We start from the raw sequence: 27,573 nt of genomic DNA on the forward strand, positions 1-27,573 counted from the left end.
TCACCGACAGCATGAGCTCACTGTTGGGATTTGGCAAAGTAGCTACTGCCAACATAGTCATACGGCTCAGATTAAGGTCGGTGTCATTCAGAGAAAAAGGCCTTACAGTAGAGGAATGTTGCTGCATGAACCTGCCATCCTTGATTGCCAAATTCACTGCATTGACCCAAACAATACCATACTTGTCAGATTTTTCTAAATCCAAACAAGATGACATATCACTAGAATTTCGACTACCATACTAAACCAATCAACTAAACATGAGTCTGGAAATTTGATATACTACGTATTAATGATTCCAAACAATGGGAAAACAAATTATTTCCATGAATTAATTTATGAACATGGAATAAGCAGAATCTGAAGTGCAAAAATGACCCATTATAAATTTCTTTTTAATTTTGGGTGTCTACCCAATTGGCATTATGGGAAATCCGAATTAAAATTCATATAATCACTCCATTTATACCCAGAAATTTACAGAAAGAAGCCATAATAATCAAGAAAACATATAAGATAATTGATTAAAAAAAAAATACAATCAACAGAGATATGAAAGATGAAACAAGAATTGGATAATTGAGCAATGAAAGAACTAATAATTAACAAACATCAAAGACCAGAAAAAACAATCCCAGCTAAAATCATCAAGAAAACCCAGCAATTAAACTTGAACATACCTGGATTGGAGAACCACCAGAGGAGGAAAAAGCAGAGGAGGATGATGAGGGGAATAGAGTGGAGAACCCAAGAAGACCCGAAAAACCGACGAAGGCGAAAACCCCAGAGACGGCGGTAGTTGTTGCGGTGATAGTGATTGTTAAGGAAGGCAGGAGGAACAGCAGTGGGGTTGGTATCGACATTGGAATTAGGAAGAACCCTTCGTCTCGGAGGAGTATAAGGCTGCTGCAGAATCTGAGACTGAGACAACAATGGCGAATGTTGTTCCTCTGTTTGTTGTTCAATATCAAGATTTGGGATTTGGATGATGTGTTCCTCTGAATTTGGTGAAGAATTTCCTCCTCTCAAAGCTTTCCTTTCCATGGCTTCCGATTTAGAGAGAGAAAGTGGGTTGATTTTAGAGAGAGAAAATGGGTTTTTGCTGTGAATTTCAAGAACTCAGAGAGTGGGAGAAATGGAGGAGAGAGAAAGAAAAGGGTGAAGGAGCTAAAGTGAGTTGGTTGGTTAGAGTGGGGTTTTAGTTGGTTACATTTCATAACAGATTTTTGGCGGGAAAAGTTTACCTTGCAGTACTTTGTTTTTAGTCGGAATTTGCTGCATCTGCCCATTAAGAAAACAAAGAAAATCATCAAAATATATACTTCGTATATAAATATAATTAACAAATAATTTACCTACCTAATACGAGTAATAATAATAATAAGCTACTTTTAATTCGTACAATATTTAATTATCTCAAATAATTTCGTTAACACTTAACATACTGTATGGGAACACTTAAATCCTACTTCCAAACCCACCCGAAAAAAAAAAAAAAAAAAAAAAAAAAAAAAAAAAAAAAAAGGTTCTTCATACTAGGGAATAGAGAAAAGAAACCCAAAATATAGTGTACATTTGTACAAGAGCATTTGAAGATAATAAAGAAGAAAAAAGAGTGCGTAATTGCTTGTCCGTCAAAAACCATGAAATTTCAACAAAAAAAATTTGAGGCAAACTGAACCAAGCAATTACAAAACCTTCAATAAAATTTATCAGCTATGCAAGTACAAATTCTGTTTCCATCTTTTTTAACAGTGCCACCTACATTTGGTGGAGACTAAGGAAGGAAAATAAATAAAAACTTGATTCTCCAATGCAAGAAGACGACAAGAGGAGGTTTCACTGTGTTTCCTAGTCTCCCTTCCTCCGTTTCCTATGTCTACCACCACCACTGTCATTCTTCTTCCTTTTATTACGCCTATCATCATCTGAGCTTGATGAACTTGCATCGGAACTAGAATCAGATTCAGCAGAGGATGACTCCGAGCCTGATGAACTTGAACTTGAACCAGAACCGGAATCAGATTCATCTTCTGGCACTTCCGGCTCTGGATTCTGTTGTTGCATTATCAATCGTGGCATGTTCTTCAGGTACTCTCTCAAGTTCTCTGTTATTCCTCCAAGCCCAATGGATGTGAAGAAGTTGATCGCGAACCTAGTGTTTCTGGGATTATCTTTTGGGAAAATTGAATCAAAAGAGTCCTGCATTGCTGGGTCATTTAGCCGTTCATTGAGCAACCGGATACCAAGGTGCTCAGACAATTCCTGCATTTAATGATTTTTTTTAAAAATTAATTAAACAATCAAGCAGAACTATATCCACAAAACTCTTCAATTTTGTAAGATATAATAGTCATATATTCCGATACCTGGAAAAGGATTTTGATGAAGATACGAGATGAAGAGGTTGTGTCCTCTTCAGTCAGACGAATGTAAGCTAACACATGCCAAGGAAGAGCATCAGTGCCCAGCAAATGAGCAAAGAATTTGGCCACATTACGTAATTTGTTTGTCTCAAGTCGATGTATCATGGAGTATTGCTGAACAAAGCATTTGTCAAAATTTTCCTGATACACTTTGTTAAGCATACAAAACCGTTGGCCCAAAAGACCATAATATCTGAGGTATGTCCTCTCTTGGCTGCAGCACTCCAATAACATTATATTCAACTCCATCTGCAGCAACAATTTGAGATGAGTTTCACATAGTGACAGCCAATTACAGAGAGCACACAGAAGCAGAAGTCCCAAAGACAGATGCAACTGGCAAATAAAACCACCATAAAGAAAAAGGAAGTGCCATATGCAACCAAAAATCCTTTCTTTAGTAAAGGTAGCCAAAAATCCAGCAAGGTAGCAAAAGCAGCAGGAAATTAAATTTCACTGACAGATTCAGAACGGCAAACAAAGGGAAATCAGATAACATACAAACTGCATAACAAATTAACATGCATCATTGGCATTTGGAGCAGCACGAAGTATTTAGAGCCTGGGTAAAATAACAAGCAGAGGGTCTATAGAAAATATCTCTGATAGGGTGCAAAAAATGTTCCAGGGAAAATTACACAAAATATGTGCAATATTAAAAGGGTTCAAAGAAAAGGATCTTCCTAAACTATCAGAGAAACAAAAATTTAGATCAAGTTCCAAATGCAGAGTCTGTGCAATGGAGCAAATTCAATGCAGTAAAAAAAATCTGGTAGAGGAATTTAAAGAGAAGAATTGCATACCTCTTGCCCAGGCTCAAGTTTGATTTTTAATAGCTTGTGTCCAGCTTCTTCAAAGTCTACACTGGACATTATTGTTAAATATATAGTTCTTCGAAGATTTATAAGGTTGGTTTCTGTTTCATCTTTTATCTGCATCTGCTGCTCTTCTTCGTCTTCATCCTCTTCTTCATCATCCTCATCATCATCAGACCCAGCATCAGATTCATCCTCGTCCTCCTCTGACTCATCTCCTAGTATAGATTTCTTCAACTCTTCATACTTCTTCTCATTTTCCACGAAATTAGGGTCTTGTTTGAAAATGTCTGAAATTGCATATAAACATGATAACAGTACTAAGAATTGCTGACAAGAATGATAAATTGCTAATCAATTTAATTGAAGTTAGTACATACAGATATTATAAATCATTATAGCGAGAATAGTTCAAATACCAAGACCAGTCTCAGGATCTATCTCATCTTCCAGTGACATCTCATGAGTGAGCTGATCTTCTGGATCCACAAGATCCAATTCCGGCCGGACAGCTGGATGCCCCTGCAGATCCAAACAACCCCAAAAGCTTCAATACTCCAGCATTATTGATGATTCAAACAAGTGAACATGCCATCATAAGTTATATATAATACCAAACCTGGAATTTAGCCTTTCTAATGGCAAACAGGCCTTCAATCAAAAACTGAACCCTTTTGTCAATCTCTCCTTCATGAAGAATTCCTCGAAAACGTTCAAAGATACCTGAGAATTCAAACAAACAAATGAGATGGGACAGTGCAACTGAAAATTTGGCAAAGCAGAGTAACTGAAAAGCCAAACCCAAAGAAGATGCACATTGCACAATTAGTCAATTACAAGATTTGCATAAACAATGATTTTGTGCGTTTTTCTACTTCGAACAAACCATACAAGCGTTCATCTGAATTAAATATACCAAGACATACAGATGAATCACAGGAACTAATCATCATGAGAAATGCTTCACAGCCTTAAGTATCAAAAATGGGTACTCAGGTACTCAACTCCCACTCAAATACTCTCTTAGGTACTAATTTTTAGACTGACCCGTTTTGGTTTTATAAAGCCCTAAAGTCATCATTATAGATTTATAGCACAGAGCTCCATAAGCATGAATGTTTAAAAACAGCTAAATGGCAGCTATGAGACTATAAGTGTAACAAACGAAAGAAGCAAAAAATGGAACTATGGAAGGATACAGAAAATTGAATCACGTTGAAAGCAACAAAATTTTCAAACAACAGAGGTAGTGTCACATACTCACAAGTAAACTAACCATGCAGACCCTTGGGACAAAGGTCTTGAAGAATGGAGCCACATTCTTTGACAAAATCAACTGCTACCTCAACACTATCATCAGTAGGCTGCTCCAACAGAATGGTGAGCAATTCCAAAGCAACAAGCTCATGAGCAACTTGCTGGTTCACGAGATGAGCTATGAATTTAACAGCAGCCATCAGTTGAGGCTGTAAATGGAATTTCAGCAGATTAGAACTCTATAAATGAGCAATAATACCAATTTTAAAATTAAAAAAAATAATAATAAAAATAAATAATGGGTATTGGAAAGAGGTAATAATCATACTAACCTTATCATTGCGCTTGTAAGCTCTCTTTAGCTGTAGAATAATCCTCCTTAAAAGAAGATCCCCGATTTCAGGGAACTTGGTATTGACCACAGCAACCAGAGCAGCAAATACATCAGTAAAACCAGGTGATGCCATTTGGGACTTCATGCATGATCGACAAAACAGACCCCTTCCCCTGATCAGATTCTCACCAAGCAATTCTGGAATAATGTTTTTGATATTAATGGCATTGACTTTATTTACTAAACCATTGATACTCTTCCTAAGGGCATCCCATGTCAAACGCTGGTATTCCACACTGCTTTTGTCCTCAATTTCCTTCATCATTCGAGCCAACTTAAATGGTGGGATGTAAACTCCTCCAGTCCTACCAAGGGTACTAAGATCACCACCTGGATTCATATTTGCTGCAGTAGACTGTGCTTGTGGTTTTGCAGGCTCTTCTCCTATCACACTCCTGCCCTCTTGCTTTGACTCAGACACTTTCTCATTCCTTTCCCTCCTAGATCTTATTTCCCCTTCCTCAAGAACATGTGTTTGTTTGCTAGTCCTATCCTCTCTTCGATCACTCCTCAGCGTGCTATGCCTCTTTCTACGCCCATCAAAATCCGAAGAATCATCCGAGTCATATCGGTGCCTTCTTCTCTCTCTTTCGCGTCTGCGTCTGTCCCTATCCCGCCGTCTGTCCCCACCAGAGCTTTCTGAATCACTCCCTCGACGCCCAATCCTGCTGTTTCTTTCATTCTTTCTTCTACCATGCCTACCTTCAATGACCGTTTCCTTCTCATCTTTTTCTTTGTCATCCAACCTTGTCCTGTGTTGCTCCTTTTCTCGTCTCTCACTTTTCTTCCTATCCCTCTCTTCATCAGAATTCCCTGAATCATTCTCTTGATGCCCATTCCTCCCCTTCTTATCACTTCTCTTCTCATCACCAGCTTCTTCAGCATCCAACGTTTTCCTAGGTTTCCCCTGCTCTCGTTTCTCACTTCTCTTCCTATCCCTCTCATCACCAGAACTTTCTGAATCATTCTCTCGACGTCCATTCTTCTCCCTCTGATCTCTTTTCTTTTTAATCTCCTCATCACCATTTTCTTCCACATCGGATCTCTTCCTAGGTTGCTCCTTCTCTCGCCTCTCACTTCTCTTCCTATCCCTCTCTTTATCAGAACCCTCTGAATCACTCCCTCCATGCCCACTCCTTTCTCTTCCATCCCTTCTCTTCCTATTACCATCTCCATCCTCCTCCACCCTTCTCCTGGGTCGCTCCTGCTCCTGCTCCCACTCTTGCCTCTCACTTCTCTTTCTATCCCTCTCTTCATCAGAATTCTCCAAATCACTCCCTCCACGTCCATTCCTATCTCTTTCATCTCTTCTCTTCCTATTTCCATCTCCATGCTCCTCCACCCTTCTCCTCGGTTCCTCTAGCCTCTCACTTCTCTTCCTATCACTCTCTTTATCAGAATTTTCTAAATCACTCCCTCCACGTTCATTCCTTTCTCTTTCATCTCGTCTCTTCCTATTTTCATCTCCTTCCTCCTCCGCCCTTCTCCGCAGGTGCTCCTGATCCCGCTCTCGCCTCTCACTTCCTCTCCTCCTCTCCCTATCCTTATCTCTCCCATCATTCTCACTGACATGCCTACTATTCCAATGCCCTCCTCCTGAATCAGAAGAATCACTCCTTCCCCTATCAGAATTCTCAGAATCACTCCCTCGACGATCACGCCTGTCCCTATTTTTCATAGTTCCGTCCTAATAGCTCAATAATCCGAACCCTAAATTGACTATACTGCAACACAAAATATGACCTAATTATCAAAGTAGCGCCAATAATTCAATAATCTGAACCCTAAATCGACTATACTGACAATTAAATCAACCATAGTTCAATAATCCGAACCCTAAATCGACTATACTGGCAATCAAATTAACAAAACCCTAGATTGTGAAATTGATATTTGATGATTAAAAAAAATTTATCTTACCTCAGAAGCTGGTTCAATGGAGGATGCTCAGAAGCTGCTTCAACGACGACTGCAATGGCGGAGAGAGAGTGAGGGGTGCAGCGGCGCAGCTTACAGCTGGAAATGCTCAAAATCGGGCAAAAATAAACGTAAGAGCTCGTTTCTTACTCCGTATCTTTCTAATTCACTTTGAGCAGCGCATACTCTAATTCTGTTTTAAAAATCAACTTGTATTTGATTTTTAAATTAGACGCATTTGGATGTAAATTTCTCCTAAAATGATCCAAAATCACCCATGTATGAACAAAACAAAATTCCCTATTATTAAACTAATCTCTTGGTTATAACGAATTTGTTTGCTTGGGTCTGTTTTCCCAAAGTCTCCCAACTTTGACGGAAATTGATCTCTATTAATTTTATCCGCAGGTGGTTAAAAAAAAAAAAACTAATCTCTTTTGTTTCTTAATTTACCTATAAATTATACCAAGTTATAATTATATGCACGTTAAAATTTACCCTAACTTAAAAGTTATACTAAGATACACTCCAAATCTCATTGGTCAGCCATCATAGAGATTACTTGATCGGTGTTAAAAGGCATTATTATAGGGTTACTCGATCAATATTACAGTGTTACTCGGTTAGCGTTACGGGGTTAGGGCCTGTTCTCATTGACTGAACTGAGCTGAACTGAACTGAACTGAACTGAACTGAATTTCAACGTAAGAGAACAGGCCCTTACTTTTGACTCATTTCTTTTTTACAGTATACTTATATTAGCTGTTATTTTTTTGGTACTACTAATTACTCTTTTTGTCCCTTATTATTTGTCCATATTTTATTTAAGCGCTTTTTTAAAATATTGTCTCACTTCTATTTTTGATCATGAGGGTCATAACTTTACTCATCACTTTGGCCTTGTTTGGTAAATGGCTTTTCATTGGCTTTTTGATTGGATTTTGGCTTTTGGCTTTTTTATTTGGTCAAACATCCAAAATTCGTGTTTGGTAAATGGCTTTTTCAGCTAGCTGAAAAGCTGGCTTTTAAGCCAAAATGAAAAAGCTACTTGGAGTGGCTTTTGGCTTTTGGCTTTTGGCTTTCTAAGTTACTAATAACATTCAACAGCCAATTTTACCAAACATGTTTACAGACTAATAAAAAGTCAAACACCCAACAAAAAAGCCAATACAAACAGCCAGTCAAACCAGCTAATCAAACCAGCCGACAGCCAACAGCCAACAGCCAATTGCCAAACAAGGCCTTTCTCCTCTATTTAACAAAGTTTAGTTTCAGTCTTTCAAAAAAAATAAAGTAGTTTCACTCAATCAAAAATTAACAAAGTAATCCATATAAAATTACTATTGGACAAATATTTGGAGAAGGAACGGAAGGAGTACCGACTAGCTTTTGGACAAACTTTTGTAAATGTTTCTCGTTGTTGACTTGTTTGGGCTAAATCTCGCAATGTTAAACACAATACAAATAATCATGATTATAAAGATAATTAAGGTAGTATGAAAGTTAATAAGCTTAAAATTCTGGAGACCTCTGTCCTTAAATATTTTAAGCGATGCATCCAACAAACATCACTCCTGAGAACTTTCAAATTTTCAATGATGATGCAAAAACATTCCACAATTACAGTGCAAAAAACTTCGCAATTACCATCCATAACTTTCACTTACAAGTTTACAATGCAAAAAACTTCCACAATTAATATACAAAAACCTTCAGCAATTACCATCCTTCTCATGAATCTGAACGTGTTAAGGGTCGCAACCCTTCAATCATACTGCATTACTGCTCCAACTTATATACTACTCCGTATTACAGTATTATGTATCCCGTCTTATACTCCACCTATTATTCAAATCATCATTTACTTACATAAGCAGATGCCTATACCAGGAAGGACTAGTTACTAGATGGGACATTTAATCCAGTACTGGACTTCAGATGACAAAACAAAGGAGAAACAAGATGTAAGAACTACAATCATTATTATTGATGATGACTATTTTTTCTCTAAGACAACAACCTACGGTATAGGTATCTTAATTCTTACATACAAAAAACTAAAGAGAAAAAGAATGATCCACATCTCACATGTACACAGCAGAGCGGAAGAGGTGGAGAAACTCCGGTCCTGTCAATATGGTTGAAGTCACACCTGTTATCCGAGCATTACAAAATTTGATAACAGAGCACCCACTTGTATGAACAATATCAAAAAAAAAAAAAAATATCTTTCAATATGCAAGAACTATACTGGACTACTGGATATACTTCATTTGATTATTCCATCTTCTAGTCTTCTGAATCATTCTCTCTTCGGCTGTCTTCAGCTTCAGGCTTCTTACTATCACTGTAATCTTTTTTATTGCTGGAGGGAAGTATTGGCCTCATGATCATACTTCTGAGAAGCAAGGTAATTTACAGCAGTGACCAAATCATAAGCAGAAGGCCTTTCACTAGGTTCCTCTTGTACACACATTGCAGCGGTTGCAAGAGCTTGATACAATCCTCTTGAGGGATATTGGGCTTGAAGTGCTGGGTCTGCCATTTGAGGAAAATTCTTTTTGTCTTTGAACAATGGTCTTGCCTGCAAGCAATACAGAATACGTTAGCCAACTAGAAGCGCCAAAGTCCAGGCCAGATAGATATAAAGCAGTGTCAACAAAATTAACTTAGTACAGTTATCTCACTCTTTGTATGGTGAAGCTTAGTCTTTACAAAATCTGCAACAGGGCATTATCATAGCACATCCAGTATTTCGAACAAATAAACAACAATTCCAATTGTGCTGATAAAAGAGATAAATATTTAGTAGTATTGACTAAGCAACAGAGAAGAATTTTCCAAAATTTCCTAGAACCAAACACAGTAGGAAAGCGGGTAAGCCCTTTGGGCACCTTAGTAACTTCAGTACAGCAGCCATGCGACAAAAGACTAATTACTACAGACGCACAAAAATTCAAGGCAATTTATCAAAGATTAATTGTTATTTCCATATTCCATAAGCCAGACACTAGCAGCCCATAGTTTGAATAAGCCCTTATTCAAACAACAAATAATTTGACAGTAAAAGCAGGACCCTGACATGGAATAGAATCATGGGCAATAATTAATGGATTTAAACTAAAGCATTAACCTCTAAAAGACATGAAACTTCTAATTATAATACTCCATATTTAGCAAGCGAATCTGGACTAAGATTTTAATTATAATCACTAACTTTGCTCTCAAACTCCAAGATATCGAACCTCATGGCAAGTAGTAAGCTGATGTAAACATAATCAATATAATCAGCCAATTTAGACTAAGGTCAACCTAAATCAGATGCAACTAAAGTTAGCAAGAAGCTAATACTTCACAGCCAAGCCACATCTCTAACAAAAAGAAAATCACATGAAAGCAACAAATGGCTCAAGTAACACTAGACCAATCTAACATATGAAACAGCAATCTTACCCAAGCAACCAGATTCTGTTCGCGCCCGTCTTCTGCAATATCAATTGCTTTTCTTCCTGTGATAAGCTCCAGTAAAACAACACCAAAACTGTATATATCTGATTTAAAAGTCAGCTGACCCGTCATTGCATAATCGGGTGCACAATAACCATATGTACCCATCACCCGAGTCGATACATGAGTATTGTCTCCAGCTGGACCCACTTTGGCCAGCCCAAAATCCGACAGTTTAGTGTGATAGCCCTCGCCAAGCAAGATATTTGAGCATTTCAAATCACGGTATATCACAGGCGGCTTCATCTTGTCATGCAAATATTCTAAGCCCTTAGCTGCCCCAAAAGCTATTTTCATCCTTGTGTTCCAATCAAGAGCCTTCTGCTTATTTCGGAGGTCTGCAGCATTCATTATCAAGGCAATACAAAAAATGCATTAGGATATTAAAAAAAAAGTTACTAGAGAAGGTCTACTTGAAGCAAAAAAAAAACACTTAGAGGCGCCTATGTACCGTGTAGATGGCTTTCCAAGGATCCTAGTGGCATGTACTCATACACCAACAGCCTCTGACTACCCTCAGCACAGTACCCAATTAATTTCACAAGATTAGGGTGATCAGCTAGACTAAGCGTCATCACTTCAACAACAAATTCCCTGATGCCCTGTACTCCATTAGGATCAAGTTGCTTGATGGCAACCACCTGTATCAGAAAAGGCATATGTTACTCCAAGAAACTACCATCATCCGCCATTTCAGGCATATAAACAGCAAAAAGTATATTTAAAATGAATCAGAGCTTACAAAAAAATACGAAAATTAGCATCTAACATATCCAAAGAACAAGATTAACAAAGCGACCTCACTAGTATCCAACAATTTCCCTTTATACACTTTGCCAAAGCCACCCTCGCCTAGGAAGCCTGATCGAAAATTATTGGTTGCATCCACGAGCTCTTGGTATGTAAATGTCCGCGCCTTGGACCTACTAGGGTCACCTTCGACTGTAACATCCGTCATACCCGACACCCTATCATCCGTCGGTCTAGCATCCGAAGATGGACCAACCACTTCCCTAGCCTCCTCCTTCCTTGCATTAACATTCCTACTGGAGTCCAATTCTTGCGTAGCAGCTGATTCGTCTATAAAACCACATCAAACCTAAGTACTACTAAACAATAATACTTCGTACCAAATAGTGTGAAATTTAATATGCTTTGAAAAAAACAAAATGAAAAGTGAATAAATCTTTAAGGTAATTATTATACCCTAATAATTCAGTAAAAAGAGTAATGATAAATTGAGGGGTAAAAGACAAACAAATCAGCAATAAGAGACGTATAAGACTGTAAGAACATGGCCATGAAAGACTACGTATTAACATGACAATCATCATGAAAGAATTAAACATGCATGATTAAGTACAAAAAATCAACATCAGATTATTATAACATGAACATACCCAGAATTAAAAGTACAAATTGAATTTGGGTTGTTACACTTGCAGAAAATCAACATGAATTAAGTAAAAAGAATACAATATCAAATTCCCCTGTAAATAAGGATGAAATTAACCCAAAATTCAAACCCATTTCAGTTGATTGAAGTACATTGAAGTGAATTCAGATGAAAAGAAAAGATGGGTTCACATCAAATGATCAAAATTCAACGACATTACTCAATGTAACCCAGAAAATTAAACATAAACTCAAAAACCCAGAAATTTTAATACAATTATTTTTTGGGAAAGTTAGATTACCTGCAGTAGTAGGATTATGATTAGGGTTTTCTGATTGCATTTTCTTGTTAGAATTTCCAAAACACCCAAAAAAACAACTCATCTTCTTCTTCTTCCTTTTTTCTTTATTTCTCTGTTCTTTTATCAAATGTACAAGAAACAAACAACCCAAAATTTGAGAAAATTTGGGAAAAATTTAGAGGGTGATCAACAAGCAGCAAAACACCCGCCCCTCTTCACTTCTTCAAAAATGAGAAAAATATATTAAAAAAGGACTATTGATAATATATATTAGGAGACGAGTACCAACTAATACGAAGTAACAAAGATTGCAATTCTGTTTTTTTTTTTTTTTTTTTTTTTTTTTTTTTGTAAGAAAAAATTGCAATTCTTAAAACATAAAATACTCTTAACAAACTAAAAAAAAAAAAAAATTGTTAGTTATTTTGAAATTGTTAGTTAAAAGTACAGTAATCAAATAAAAAACCTGGTACGTGGCAAGTATGCAAAAAACATCACTCCTGAGAACTTTCATTGGCAATGCAAAAAACTTCTGCAATTATCATCCATAACTTCCAATTCCAAATTTACAATGCAAAAAAACTTCCGCAATTTACAGTGCAAACTTCCACAATTACCATCCATCTCATGAATCTGAATGTGTGAAGGGTCGGGTCGCAAACTCGCAACCCTTCATACTGCATTACTGTTTAAACTTATGCACTACTCCGTATTACAGTATTATGTATCATTGTATCCTCTCTTATACTCCATCTATTATTTAAAACACCATTCACTTACATATGCCAATATCAGGAAAGGACTTGTTACTAAATAGGACATATAATCCAGTACTGGGCTTCAGATGACAAAACAAAAGAGGAACACCGGAACATAATGTAAGAACTACAATCATTATTATTGATAATGACAATATTTTTTCTCTTAAGACAACTACCTACAGTATAGGCATCTTAATTCTTACATACAAAAAAAAAGAGAGAAAAAGAACGGTCCACATCTCACATGTACACAGCAGAGCGGAAGAGGTGGAGAAACTCCGGTCCTGTCAATATGGTTGAAGTCACACCTGTTATCTGAGCATTACAAAATTCGATAACAGAGCGCCCACTCGTATGAACAATATCAAAAAAAAATTCTTTCAATATGCAAGAACTATACTGGATATACTTCATTAAATTTATTCCATCTTCTAGTCTTCTGAATCATTCTCACTTCGGCTGTCTTCAGCTTCAGGCTTCTTACTATCACTGTAATCTTTTTTATTGTTGGAGGAAGATGGGGTTCTTCGATGGTGGTGAGTATGTGTCTCAGGATCATACTTCTGAGAAGCAAGGTAATTTAAAGCTGTGACCACATCAGCTACAAAAGGCCTTGTAGTAGGCTGCTCTTGAACACACATTGCAGCGATTGCAAGAGCTTGATACAATCCTCTTGAGGGATATTGACCTTGAAGTGCTGGGTCTGCCATTTGAGAGAATTTCCTTCTGTCTTTGAACAACGGTCTTGCCTGCAAGAAATCAAGAATAAGTTAGCCAACTTGAAGCGCTAAGTCCAGGCCAGATAGATGTAAAGCAGTGTCAACAATATTAACTTAGAAGAGTCATCTCACTCCTTGTATAGTAAAGCCTTAAGCTAAAGCTTATCTTTAGAAAGTCTGCAACAGGGCATTATCATGGCACACCAGTATTTCGAACAAATGAAAAACAATTTGTCAATTCCTAATGTGCTGATAAAGTGATTAATATTGAGTATTGACTAAGCAAAAGAGAAGATTTCCAAAATTTCCTAGAACCATACACAGTAGGGAAGCAGATAAACCCTTGAGCCCCTTACGAATAGAACTTCAGTACAGCATCATGTGACCTAAAATTGTAAATATACAACCTAATTACTAGAGATGACAAAATTTCGAGGCAAGTTATCAAAGCTTGATTGTAATTGACTAATTTCCATATTACATAAGACAAATAATATCAGGCCATAATTTGAGATAAGCTCAGATTCAAACAACACATATAATTTGACAGTTAAAACAAGACCCTGACATAGAAAAGAATCATGTGCAATAATTACATGGATTTAAAGGAAGGCATCAGAGGTTTCAACCTCTAAAGGACATGAAACTTCTAATTATATCTTTCCATATTTAGTAAGCAAATGTGGACTAAGATTTTAATTATAATCATTAACTTTGCTCTCAGTCTCCCAGATATGGAACCTCTTGGCTAGTAAGCTGATGTATATATAATCAACCACTATAGACTAAGGTTTTATATGTAAAACCTGGATCCAACCAAATCAGATGCAACTAAAGTTTGCAAGAAGCTAATACTTCAGATTTTCACAGCCAAGCCACAGCTTAAACTAAGAGAAAATCACATGAACGTATAAAAGGCTCAAGTAACAATAGACCAATCCAACAGAAATCTTACCCAAGCAACCAGATTCTGTTCGCGGCCGTCTTTTGTGCTATCAATTGCTTTTCTTCCTGTAATAAGCTCCAATAAAACAACACCAAAACTGTATATATCTGATTTAAAAGTCAGCTGACCCGTCATTGCATAATCTGGTGCACAATAACCATAAGTACCCATTACCCGAGTTGAGACATGAGTATTGTCACCAACTGGACCCACTTTAGCCAACCCAAAATCCGACAGTTTAGCATGATAGCCCTCGCCAAGCAAGATATTTGAGCATTTCAAATCACGGTATATCACAGGCGGCTTCATCTTGTCATGCAAATACTCTAAGCCCCTAGCTGCTCCAGCAGCTATTTTCATCCTTGTGTTCCAATCAAGAGCCTTCTGTTTATTTCGGAGGTCTGCAGGATTCATAATCAAAGCAAATACAAATAATCCATTAGGATATGAAACAAAATTTCTAGAGGAGGACAACTTGTAGCAAAAAACACACTGAGATGCCTATGTACCGTGCAGATGGCTTTCCAAGGATCCTAGCGGCATGTACTCATACACCAACAGCCTCTGATCACCCTCAGCACAGTACCCAATTAATTTCACAAGATTAGGGTGATCAGCTAGACTAAGTGTCAACACTTCAACAACAAATTCCCTGATGCCCTGTACTCCATTACGATCAAGTTGCTTGATGGCAACCACCTGTATCAGAAAAGGCATATATTACTCCAAGAAACTACCATCATCTGCCACTTCTGGCATATAACCAGGGTAAACAGCAGAAAGTATATTCAAAATGAATCATTGCTTAAAAATAGAAAAAATTAACATCTAACATAATCCAAAGAACAAGATTAACAAAGCAACCTCACTAGTATCCAATAATTTCCCTTTATAGACTTTGCCAAAGCCACCCTCGCCTAGGAAGCCTGATCGAAAATTATCGGTTGCATCCACAAGCTCTTGGTATGTAAATGTCCGCGCCTTGGACCTACTAGGGTCACCTTCAACTGTAACATCCGTCACACCCGACACCCTACCATCCGTCGGTCTAGCATCCGAAGACGGAACAGTCACTTCCCTAGCCTCCTCCCTCCTTGCATTAACATCCCTCCTGGAGTCCAATTGTTGCTTAGCAGCTGATTCGTCTATAAAACCACATCAAAACTAAGTACTACTAGACAATGATACCAAATAGTGTGAAATTTAACATGCATTAAAAAACAAAATGAAAAGTGAAAAATTCTTCAAGGTAATTATTATAGCCTAATAATTCAGTAAAAAGAGTAATGATAAATTGAGGGGGTAAAAGTCAAACAAATGAGCAATAAGAGACGTATAAGACTGTAAGAACATGGGCATGAAAGACTACGTATTGACATGACAATCATCATGAACGAATTAAGCATGCATGATCAAGTACAAAAATCAACATCAGATTTTTTTAAACATGAACATACCCAGAATTAAACTATACAAACTCAGAAAATTAATGAAATTCAACCACCCAACTATTCACTATAAAAGAATAAAAAAAATTTAAATTTCGAAAATAAAAGGTGAGTTTGTGTTGTCACATTTGCAGAAAATTAACATGAATCCACAAATTAAAAAAATATATATATACAACATCAAATTCCCCTGAAATTAAGGATGAAATTAACCCAAAATTCAAACCCATTTCAGTTGATTGAAGTACAATTAATGTGAATTCGTATGAAAGGAAAAGTGGGTTCACATTAAATGATCAAAATTCAACGAAATTAATCAATGTAACCCAGAAAATTAAACATAAACTCAAAAACCCAGAAATTTTTTAAATTATTTGTTTGGGAAAGTTAGATTACCTGCAGTAGAAGATGTACGATCCTGGGCTTTATTCTTAAAATTAGAATTGACAAAATCTTTAGGATTATTATTAGGGTTATCTGATCGCTTTTTCTTGTTAGAATTTCCAGAACACCCAAAAAAACAACCCATCTTCTTCTCCCTTTGTTCTTTGTTTCTCTGTTCTTTTGTCAAATTTACAAGAAACAAACAACCCAATCAAAAAAATTTGAGAAAATTTGGGAAAAAATTAAGAGGAGGGTGACTAACAACAAGCAAAGCACCCGCCCCTCTTCAGTTCTTCAAAAATGAAAAAAATAAATTGACAAATTTTCTCTTTCTTTTTCTCTCTCTCCTTTTCTTTTTATCTGTGTTTTGCTTTCCTTTTTTTATTTTTGTTTTTGCTTTTAATTTTTTTGGGTGTGAGACAAGGCAGAGAGTGTTGGGGTTTGGTAATGTACAGTAGACAAATATTTCATTTTTGAAACATAAAAATATTTATATTTAGGGTGTAATAATGTATACATATTTTCAAATTTTGAAATGGTTATCATTTTTAACTCCTATTGGTTTTTTTTTCCACCTAATAATCTCGTAATATTCGCAATTAATTGACATACATAAAATTATAGCGCAAGGTGCAACGTCTTAAAAGAGTTATAACGTGTATATCTTATTCCTTTATCGTTTTGAGAAAAATAAGATTTGAAAAGAAAAGAGAAAAAATGAATTACTCGAATACAATTTACCACAAATTACTTTCAAAAAAAAATAATAATAATATACCACTACTTTTGATATATTCAACTAAATGAAAAATATGTGAATCAAACAACTCAAACAAGTATGAAAAATCAATAAATCATCCATCATTAAGTGTGGTCAAAGACTTTTATCCAAACAAATTAAAAATGTTACATTATACTTCTAATTAAAATAAATTGCATTTTGTGTGAATAATCAAAGTCCATATTCAAAGAAAAATTCGCATGTGTTTTTCCACACATCCGTGTCTTATTTATCCAATAGAAAAATTATTTTATGAATAGATTAAAGTATGATACATTTCCGACATACTCTGTAAATATTTTATGCATTCTATATAGGAAATTAAATATATATTTCGTGGCTAATATTTATCATGCTTCGAAAAAAAAAGTCACTTTTGTCATTTAATGAGGATGTAACCATTTTTGTATAATTATAATAATAGTTAAAATAGCATTTTCCCTGAGGAAAAAGAAATCTAAATTTTGGACACTTTGACTGAGTTATCCTACAGAAGCCACACGGTTGAGTTTGGTAGCGCCGCTCCCTGCGTGCCACGTACACGAAATAAGGAAGGATAAAATAGTAAATTCAAATAAGGATGTTTCTCCGTAATTACAATGTTTGAGATAGTGAGCTCCACTCCACCTCTGAATAACGCGGTGAGGTGAGGGTTGTAGCTGATGGGTTGTTGGAATTGGACCAACATAAACATAACTACTGGTATAAATTATTTTTTTTTTGGTGAAGACTACTGGTATAAATTATAAAGAAGCTGTTATCCACATTTTCATTGCTTTTAATTTTGGATTGGTAAATTAATACTATTCATGTTCTTTGCCTTCAAGCTGTATTCCACATTTAACAGCTGTAATTTTTTTGCTTCTATTTGTGATGACTATTTGTCTACCTATAAATCAAATAGTATGATGTGGTGCTGAGTATGCAAAATTAATGTGAAAAATGCAATCCATGTATGATTTTATTTCAATATCTAAATCGATATTAAAACGAATTTTTAGAAATTTTTAATACTACCTCCGTTATTATTTAGTTGCCACTAAATGCTAACGGAGGTAGTATTTGGTTTTTGAGATGGTTTGGATAATAAAATGTATGATTTGATATTTTTTTTCGATATCTAGTATGAGTATAATATTAAGATATCAGTTTTTTTTAAAAAAAAAATTACAGTATTGTATATATTTAGATGATTTGAATATTGGAAATTGGATAACATTATATGATTCGAGTATCTAATAATATGGATCCTTTCTTTCAAAAAATATGGATCCTTTAGTTTTACATATATTTTTATGTGATTTATGGAGATATAGTTTTTGTTATAAGCTAGTCTAGGTTTTATAAGGAAATCAAAAAACAAATACTTCCTCCGTTCTTTTTTACTTGACCCGCTTTGACTTTTACACAATTCACCATTCCTCCTTTGATTGTCTTTTGTGGATAGTATGTAAGGAAAAACATATTCATGTGAGATCTTTTTGAATTCGTCTCAATAAGTAGTATCATAATATATAACTTTTGTAATTTTTATTTATAGAGAATTAAAATTATTGATCGTTAAATTTTGCATTGGCAAGCGTGATAAAAGAAATAGGTCAAGTAAAAAAGAACAGAGGAAGTAGTAATAATAATATATATATACAAATGAAAATAAAAAAATTTAAATATTAAGTATATGGTATATTCGATCCGAAAATGTGCATGTATCCAAAGTTTATAGATTAAGTATAAATATTATCGCCTATTCAGAATTTATATTCAGTCTTAAATCAAGTCAAACTATATATAATTGAAGAAAATATGTACGGGGTATATATAATATTATTTTTTTGAGGGGGATACGGAGTATAAAATGTTGTTCTTTGTTTAAAGTAATCCGGTGTATCTATTCACCTAATTTTTACTTATTACCAAATCTTATTCTAAACTTATTTGACCTTATCTGAACTCCTTATTAAAACTTATTTTAGTTATAAATTGAATTTGGGTAGCCCTGATTAACCCTTATCACTGTTTATTTGAACTTATATGAACTTATTAACCTTTATGTGAACTTATTTCTCATGAAATAAGTAGAAATTAGGTGAACAGATTAGGGTCTATATAAATTTTCAAAGCAATTTAAAAATTGTTGAAGGTTATTTTATTAAAATTTATTCATTGAAAAACATATATGAATACAACGAATAATTATTTTGGATTGTATAGTGGATGACTACTTCCACACATACATAGACATCATAGTCATTCTTAAAATGGGTGTCAAATTTGTCAATAATCAAAGATGAAATTATCCTTACTTGGATACCGTTATGTTTGTAAGAAAAATAGCATGGATTAAGAAACAAAGATCCTTGTTGTGCATGATGATTATTCAACTAGTCTTTTGTGTGACTTGTTACAAATTTAATTGTCAGTGCAACTAGCATATTCAATATTGAACTTCATCTATACATCAAACTGTGTATATGGATAACAAATATAGTTAAAACTGATTGATTAATTATCCACTCAAATCTACCAATTCATTAGAATTAATCTCATTGTTATAAATTAATTGAGCATCATATTTATAGATATTTATGTGAAATGCTAAATACCGCCGTCCAAATTTATCGCCACCGCCATTATTTCGAGCAAACTTACAATTTTGCCTTTATTAAACCCAAATCCATTTTTCAGCCTTATTTTTTTTTTCTCTCTCCTCAAACACCAACCACTCACCTTTCTTACCACACTACCACCACAAATTTGAGAATTACCAGGAAGCAATTGGCGGCGAGCTCAGGCATCGGTGGCGACTTCGATGCGGATTGGGTGGAAAGGAGGTAAGTAGTTTCCAATTTGTTTGTTTTTTTTTTATGTAATAGGTGGCTGGTAACCAGATTTGACCTCCGGTTGACCGTGGTGACCAGAGCCCAAAACCGGTTACCGTCCACGGTAACCGGAGGTCAAATTCGGTTACCGTGGAGCCGCAGTTGACCCCCGATTCTTTTTCCGTCGAGCCACCTCGATCACCATCCATTTCTCGTAGACTTTCGTTGTCGTTGTAGCTGTCCGCTGTAGAAGGTGGTGGTTGTCACGGTTTTGGTTGATGGGCTAATGTTAGAGAATGAAATGAAAAAAAAAGGTTAATAAGGGCAAAATCGTCAGTTTTCTTGAAATGATGGCGGTGGCGATAAATTTGGACGGCGGTATTTAACAACCCCCATGCATTATTGTAGTAATATCTTTTGAATCTATAACTTTACTGTTTTTCGGGTAACCCCAATTTGACACATGACACACCATCAACTAATAGTATAACACGTTACATATAATTTTAATGATTTTAATTGTTTTTTATATTGATTGACATAAAATGTGAATAAGAAATGTTCACTTAGCTCCTTTCTTTAACAACACACTCTCATTTTTACTACGTAGGTGAAAACTTTTTGAAAATTTCAACTTATGGCTAGACAATCACGTAACTAACATAAGTAAATACCCCATTTATTATTTGATGAATCACTAAATTTTTTTTCACTTAAAAGTCACAAACCGAATGAAAACTAAAAGAATCCTTATCAAATCCAATAGGCGTGGTTAACTAATCAGCACTCAAACAATCGTGCACCAACTTGTAAGCTACGGATTAGATTTGTTTAGAAAGAAACAACTCAAACAAATTTAAGCTTTTTAAATTAAACCCCAATTTTTCGACCACCTAATTTTGCCATGTGTCAATAACCCAATTCATCATTTATTTTCTACAATATTACCATGCAGATTGCCGAGCTCATGCTATTATAAAGTACGACCTTAATTAATTAATTTTACTTTACGTGAAATAAAGTTTAACAAGGAATCTAGAAATTATATTCCAAGGTTTCAACATATGGACGGTTTAGATTCATTGATCATAACATTATCTCACTCCACTTTACACGTGTCGAACGTCGATAGCTTTAGAAATGACTCATACTCCTATCACGTAATTTCTCATGACAAACTTACGATTAGTTGAGCTAATAACTAATTAAAGTTTGCCACTAAAAGAATTGGTCGGCCGTTTTTTCAGTTTTGTGATGCACACACATAAGCAAGAAATAGTATGTAACATTAGCTAGAAGTGACATTAATTAAGATAATTTAATTAATCTTTGTATCATTATCTCAGGATTAGTGGTGAAGCATATAATAATCAATGTGTAAATTCGTTAAAATTCAAATAAATGGTGGATGACTTTATAAGGCATTGATCGATTTTTGAATATACCTTTGTCATATTCGTATCAATGTTGTATTTGTGAAAGGGACAAGCCACAAGCTAAGCTGAGTTCAGCATGCAACTCATGTTTTCTAATGGAATGCTAACTAATTTAACTCTCATTAATTAGTTCTTCATCCAAATTAATGGATTAATCTAATAACTTTATCGGCTATTATAATTGATTTCTATCATTATTATTAGAGCTGAAAAACAATTAATCTGAATTTGAGATGCGTTTTGAATAGCTTTGACGTTAAAATATACAATAAGAAAATTTATTCACCATTAATTGTTACATTGTCTTAACTTTAATCCTTATAAAGTTGTAATAGTCGAGTCTTCCCGTTAACTCTTACTCATACATGGTCAAAATGAAAATAACAGTTGTCTGAAACATTTTAGATGCCCTAAACTACCTATAAAACAACGTGCTCCATTTTTGTAAACAATTACACATATAAAATTTGCAATGGTGATATTACTATGGAGTACTAATAGTTTGTATTTTGTACTACATTCACTATAGTGTTTTTTTATGAGATACGAGCGTAAATATAAATTTATAATGATCCTCACCCGGTTACTCTTGAGGGACTTAGGAATGCTCTCAAGGTATAAGAATTGTGACATAGGACATCTTGCACACCCAAATTACAAATGCAATGACAGTTTTCAGGTGGAGGAACTTATCAACTTTGTTGTATAAAAATACTATTGTATTAAAAGAAATCATACTTAATTTCTTTCTTTATATTCTTTTCTTCGTTTTGACACCTTTGTTTGGCTATATCTTATATACATACACTCATAAATTTGTGTATAAAGAAATGGGCCTAGGCATAGATTTATGATTATATAGACATATACAAATAATAAACATGTATGGGTCAAAGTTCCTAAGTGAAACATTCACCAACCTAGGTTCGTATTGTAATTTGTGGGCCCAAACCAATTACATGCATTTTTCAAGAAATCGAACAGAAATGTGGACCACCAATTAAGTATTTGTGTAAAATTATAGTCAAATGTTTGCCGATGTCAAATAATAGTGGCTATCGGTGGTATAGAATGGCCGCCGGCCGCCGACCATTTTAATGCATAAATAGTGGTCACACCAATGATGTGACCCCTTTGTAATAAAATAAGCTTCTACATATATTCCAATTTTATTCTCTAATCTATATTGTGGATTTGTGGGATATTTCAATTTTTTATTTCTCTTTTGTTTTTCCTTATTTTGACACTCTTGAATAATTTTTATTTCCACTTATCTTGTTGTGATAAGGGGATTTAAATTTCACACGATTTGCGCACGGAATGATATATTGAAAATCCGTAATCATTAAAATAGTTAAGGTGAGACAAAATTGTGAATTGATAGATGAGAACATTAATTACGTGATACAGCTGTTATTACATTACGAAAAATGAAATAGATTTTTTTTCTCCTTTTATCTTCTCATCATTTAGTATCTCCAATCACATCACCACCATTCCCCTCCTCACCACCATCCCTATCCCTCCAATTCGGCCAGCTATCTTTCCATTGATATTAATCATCTGTGCGTGTACCATTTTGACCACCTACCATCGCATTCGTCCATCATCATATCAAAGTTTATATACTAGTATTCAACATTTATTGGCAACACTTGCAATGGCATAACATTTTTGCCAAGTAAAGAGATAAAGCACTTAGGTTGTTTCTTATTATATATGGAGTACAAAAATAACATGTTAAAAGATATCGATTAAGGGTGAGAGAAAAAGAGTGCCAAGTATGAGTATAGTAAGTGAATTAATTTGCAAATTTTTATATTAATAAGGTTAGTTATTGGCTACAAACTGTTTTATATGAAAATAACCTTTAAGGGCATTACTATATTAACATTTAAGTGAATTAATAATAATTGATTGTTTCAAAAAAAAAAAAAAGAATAATAATAATTGAAAAGTAAGGATAAGAAAGTAATTTTTTTTTTTTTTTTTTTTTTTGAGGAAAGATAAGAAAGTAATTTTAAAAAAGTCAAAAGCTTTACTTAGTTTTTGATTTTTAGTGAAAAAGCCGGCTTTTCAGCTAGGAAAAAAAATCTATCAAGCATTTTTTTTCGACTGTTTAACCAAAATGAAAAGTCAAAAGTTAATAGAACTTTAATTTCAAATAATTTGAAATCGGCTAACATTAATTAATTTTTTCTAACCTTTTCAAATAAATAAAAAAAATAAAAAAATCTCACTTTCCCTGGTAAGAAAAACGACACCGTGTCGTCTTACTGATAAATCTTGTGTCTTCTAGAGCTATACTGCTGCCTATACTCCAGCAATTCACTTTTGCAGGAAAAAGGTGAAGAAAAATGGCGGCAATGAAGTTATTTGCTCTAAGATCAGCTTACAAAACTGCGTCGTTTTACTTAATCTCTCACCAACTTCCTCTTCGTCGGAACTATGTCCGCGCTTTCTCAGCGGCGATCATGTCTCCGCCGTCAATGGCGGTGGTTTACGATCAGCACGGCCCACCTGACCAACTCACCAGGTCCCATCTTCTCTCTCATCATTACACTACACTTTCTCAATTCATCTCGTAAACTTTTCTAGGGTTTAAATTTGCAGAATAGTAGAATTTCCGCCTGTTGAAATCAAAGCCAATGATGTTTGTGTTAAAATGCTTGCTGCTCCCATCAATCCTTCTGATATTAATCGAATTGAAGGTATATATAATTTCTTGCTGCATTATATTTTGATGCAATTTTGTGTAATTCAATTGGTTAAGTTTTGGCTGTTTTAGGGTTTTGAATAAGATTTTTGTGCAATTGTTTGATATAGGGGTTTATCCAGTGAGACCTGTGCCGCCGGCAGTTGGAGGATATGAAGGTGTTGGAGAAGTTTACGCGGTCGGGTCTGGTGTTAAGGGTCTTTCCCCTGGTGATTGGGTCATTCCTTCTCCCCCTTCCTTTGGTATTCAATTTTCAAACTTAAAACACATTATCTATTTATTTGTTTTAATTTGCATTGCGGTAGATTAAGTTAAGAAGAGTGTAGGACTTTTATATGATATGAGCTGGATTTTTATGATTGAATTTTGCACAAAAAGATACAAGGCAACTTCTATTGAGAATGTTTATCATATTCTATACACCCGTCTTATCCTGGAATTCGTGTTTGCAATGGACCATCATGAGGATTCGAATAATGACATTGTTAGTTGCTCAATAGTTTGCTAATATTTTGCTTGATTATTCAACATTCTTTATCTTGATATGATCCATGATCTAGGTGCTTTTCCAACATGATTTAATTACGCAATTAAGAATAGAGTACTACCTCCGTTAAATGTTTTGTGCAACTTTGGGGTATTATTTGTGTGATATAAAATATTCCAAAGTTGCACATAACATTAAACGGAGGTAGTATATTATATTGATTGGTTAATGCTGGAAAGTATCTGAGGAGATGAAAACTACTAGAACATTATGAATCTAGGATTATTAGTCAAGTGGTCAGACCTGATTGTTCTTGCAATGCCGAGGGGGAGAGTGTAATTGGCTAATTGCATTAGTTTTCCCATGCTAATCCATTGCGGGATATTTAGCTTTTGCTGCATTTGTTGCTTTATTCAGGAACATGGCAATCTTATATTGTACAAGAGCAGAGTGTCTGGCACAAAATTAACAAAGACACACCTATGGAGTATGCTGCCACAGTCACTGTCAATCCTTTGACTGCATTTAGAATGCTTAAGGACTTTGTCCAACTGAATTCAGGTAACTTGGCCTTTTATCTTTCTTGCAATTTCAACTACAAATACGCAGTTATTGTATAATCTTTGTCACTTGTCTAGGATGGTTTAGATGTATGCTGCTCTGCAGCCATAGATATTAATACCTGCAGTTTATTCACTTTCCTAAATTAGATATACCGATACTTTTTTATTTTTTATTATTATTATTTTATATATATATATATATCATGCTGGTTCTTCAACAGGTGATGCAATTGTGCAAAATGGAGCAACAAGCATGGTTGGGCAGTGCATCATTCAGCTTGCACGGTTTCAAGGTGTCCATAGCATCAACATTATTAGAGATAGGTGCTAATCAGAAAGATTAATCTATATTGAAATTATGCTGTTTGATATGAGTTTCATGACTGTCTTTCACATGCTTTAGGGCTGGGGCAGATGAAGTAAAGGAAAATCTCAAGAAGCTTGGGGCTGATGAAGTATTTACTGAAAGCCAATTGGAAGTGAAAAAAGTGAAGGATTTGCTGGTAATTTATTACACTATCAAAATGTCTTTAAAGTAACTAGATCTTTATCCATATCTCTTAAAAGGTCTGCTTCATTTCTTATATTTGATTATTGATCATAAGAATCTAAACATTCTAGGGATCTTTGCCTGAACCAGCATTGGGTTTTAACTGTGTTGGTGGCAATGCTGCTACTTTGGTTCTCAAATTTTTGAGGTACCTATATTCAGCTTTCTTCTTTGCAATGTTATGTATCTCTACTCTTATGATGATACTTATAAAATTTTTCTGGTTGGCAGGAGTGGAGGAACTATGGTGACATATGGCGGAATGTCGAAAAAGCCTATTAATGTGTCTACTTCATCGTTCATCTTCAAGGTATATTTGCGGTTGTCATGTTCTGTGCATCACAGAGACAGAGTACTAGAGTAGTGACGATCCAATTTTGTTGGTGATATAGGTGATTGTATGAACTCTATGAAGTATATAGTCTCTTTGAATGAATCATCTGCATTTAACTAGTTTTCAACGATCTCTGCTGTTTGCTAATGATTTTTTATTTTAAAAAATTGACCTTTGTTGTTGCTAAATAACTGTTAATCACGCACCTTGTCAGCAGCGTTGAGTTTCTGACATGTTGTTTGGTACATTGTTAGCTTATGATTTGTTCCATGGATTACTAGGATCTTTCATTGAGGGGGTTCTGGCTTCAAAAATGGATGAGTACAGATAAAGCTGATGAGTGCAGAGATATGATTGATCAACTTTTAGGTCTGATGCGTGATGGAAAGATAAAATATGAGTAAGTTTTCTTTTGCAGAAATATACACGTAATATATTATCAATGTTTTTGAATGTGAAATTATATATGCTGCATAATACATACGGCTGCAAATGTTGGAAATTTAAGCTGGTTGTTTGTCTTTTTCTTTCTTACTAATATGTTATCATGAGGAGCAAATAAGTGAATGACTTCTCTGAAAATTTAACAGGAATAATTCCAAAGTTAGCTGGTCTTCCTTTGATAAAACCAACTTTTGTTGATCTTAACTTTGGATGCTATTCCCAAGTCCGAACTTGGCCCCATATCAAGTTATTAACAGATATAGTAACTCTGTCAAAGTGTCAATAGTTTATTTTGGGAATAATGTATTCAAACCTGGGATAATTTCGGATCTATTTTTGGTATTTATTAATATGGAGTTGAATATCGGGAGAGCTTAGGAATATTCAATTCTGCTCAATATTCAATTATATTTGTTCTAGATTATATGCATCTTACACCTGTTTGTATCTATTGCTTGCAGCATGGAACTTGTTCCTTTCAAAGATTTTCACATCGCTCTAGATAAGGCGCTTGGTAAGCAGGGAAGCAACCCTAAACAAGTCCTCATTTTGTGATTGTGGTGAAGCTGGCTGGTGTTGTTACAGTATTACATAACCCCTGAGATTAATTGTTCGGGAAGTTCACTGACAGCAGCGGTTTCATTGAACGTTGAGGGGATCTTAAAAGTTAGCACTGTAAATCTTGCATACTTGTTGATATGTCAACTCTCCCTTCTTAGTATACTACAATTCTAAGTTTATATCAGTTGCTTAACTTGTCCATCAATAAAGGGAATGTCTTTACTTTGTGTGAAATGGAAAGGGGACTTCGAGATCAAATATTTTGATACCAAAGCAACCTAAATTATACAAAGTATTTATGTTTGATATGAAGGAGTTAAGAAGGATATGAAGTATATGGACTTGCATGAGGATGAGGTATTAAATCATAAGGGATGGAGGAGGAATATTTTTGTGGACGACCACATCACCACACGGAATAATTATATTTGGTTTATGTAGCCGACTTCATTTATAGGATTGGCTTTGATTGATGGATTGATTGATGTTTGATATCCAGATTTTATGGATCAACTAATTTACAATAAAACACATTTTTAACTGTATTACTGATAGTAACTTCAGATATGTTTGAATTGAACAACTGTTGGATAATTTGCCTACCATTCTTA

The 27,573-nt window shown here is 34.9% G+C and overlaps 3 protein-coding genes across 5 annotated transcripts; 1 reads left to right on the top strand and 2 right to left on the bottom strand.

Annotated features, from left to right (window-relative positions):
- Positions 1–1,627: 1,627 nt before the first annotated feature.
- On the bottom strand, positions 1,628–11,277 carry LOC145617602 (uncharacterized). Of its 3 annotated transcripts, XM_081672317.1 has the most exons (11): positions 11,116–11,277; positions 10,768–10,957; positions 10,263–10,654; positions 9,206–9,393; positions 4,831–6,505; positions 4,518–4,707; positions 3,861–3,964; positions 3,661–3,763; positions 3,230–3,531; positions 2,370–2,675; positions 1,628–2,265 (listed from the first exon to the last, which is right to left on the bottom strand). In XM_081672317.1, the coding sequence occupies exons 1-11, from the start codon at positions 11,272–11,274 to the stop codon at positions 1,852–1,854; spliced, it is 4,023 nt and encodes a 1,340-aa protein (XP_081528443.1). In that variant the 5' UTR covers positions 11,275–11,277; the 3' UTR covers positions 1,628–1,851. The 3 variants fall into 3 exon arrangements, with proteins under 3 accessions (XP_081528443.1, XP_081528445.1, XP_081528444.1); XM_081672319.1 differs by lacking the exons at positions 9,206–9,393; positions 10,263–10,654; positions 10,768–10,957; positions 11,116–11,277 and adding an exon at positions 6,813–7,061 and having other exon boundaries at positions 4,831–6,611; XM_081672318.1 differs by lacking the exons at positions 9,206–9,393; positions 10,263–10,654; positions 10,768–10,957; positions 11,116–11,277 and adding an exon at positions 6,813–7,061 and having other exon boundaries at positions 4,831–6,616.
- A 1,512-nt stretch (positions 11,278–12,789) lies between these two features.
- On the bottom strand, positions 12,790–16,733 carry LOC145616530 (putative serine/threonine-protein kinase PBL7). Its single transcript, XM_081671271.1, has 5 exons — positions 16,284–16,733; positions 15,304–15,584; positions 14,949–15,138; positions 14,449–14,840; positions 12,790–13,523 (listed from the first exon to the last, which is right to left on the bottom strand). The coding sequence occupies exons 1-5, from the start codon at positions 16,414–16,416 to the stop codon at positions 13,206–13,208; spliced, it is 1,314 nt and encodes a 437-aa protein (XP_081527397.1). The 5' UTR covers positions 16,417–16,733; the 3' UTR covers positions 12,790–13,205.
- Positions 16,734–23,631: 6,898 nt separating this feature from the next.
- LOC145617374 (enoyl-[acyl-carrier-protein] reductase, mitochondrial-like) lies at positions 23,632–27,507 on the top strand. Its single transcript, XM_081672066.1, has 10 exons — positions 23,632–23,843; positions 23,921–24,018; positions 24,134–24,265; positions 24,928–25,071; positions 25,295–25,397; positions 25,477–25,576; positions 25,695–25,771; positions 25,855–25,933; positions 26,239–26,357; positions 26,863–27,507. Exons 1-10 carry the CDS (start codon positions 23,665–23,667, stop codon positions 26,954–26,956), a joined length of 1,125 nt encoding a protein of 374 aa, XP_081528192.1. The 5' UTR covers positions 23,632–23,664; the 3' UTR covers positions 26,957–27,507.
- Positions 27,508–27,573: the final 66 nt, after the last annotated feature.

The sequence above is a fragment of the Chenopodium album genome, chromosome 26 (genome assembly GCF_948465745.1).
Source record: "Chenopodium album chromosome 26, dcCheAlbu1.1, whole genome shotgun sequence".
Lineage (NCBI taxonomy): Eukaryota > Viridiplantae > Streptophyta > Magnoliopsida > Caryophyllales > Amaranthaceae > Chenopodium > Chenopodium album.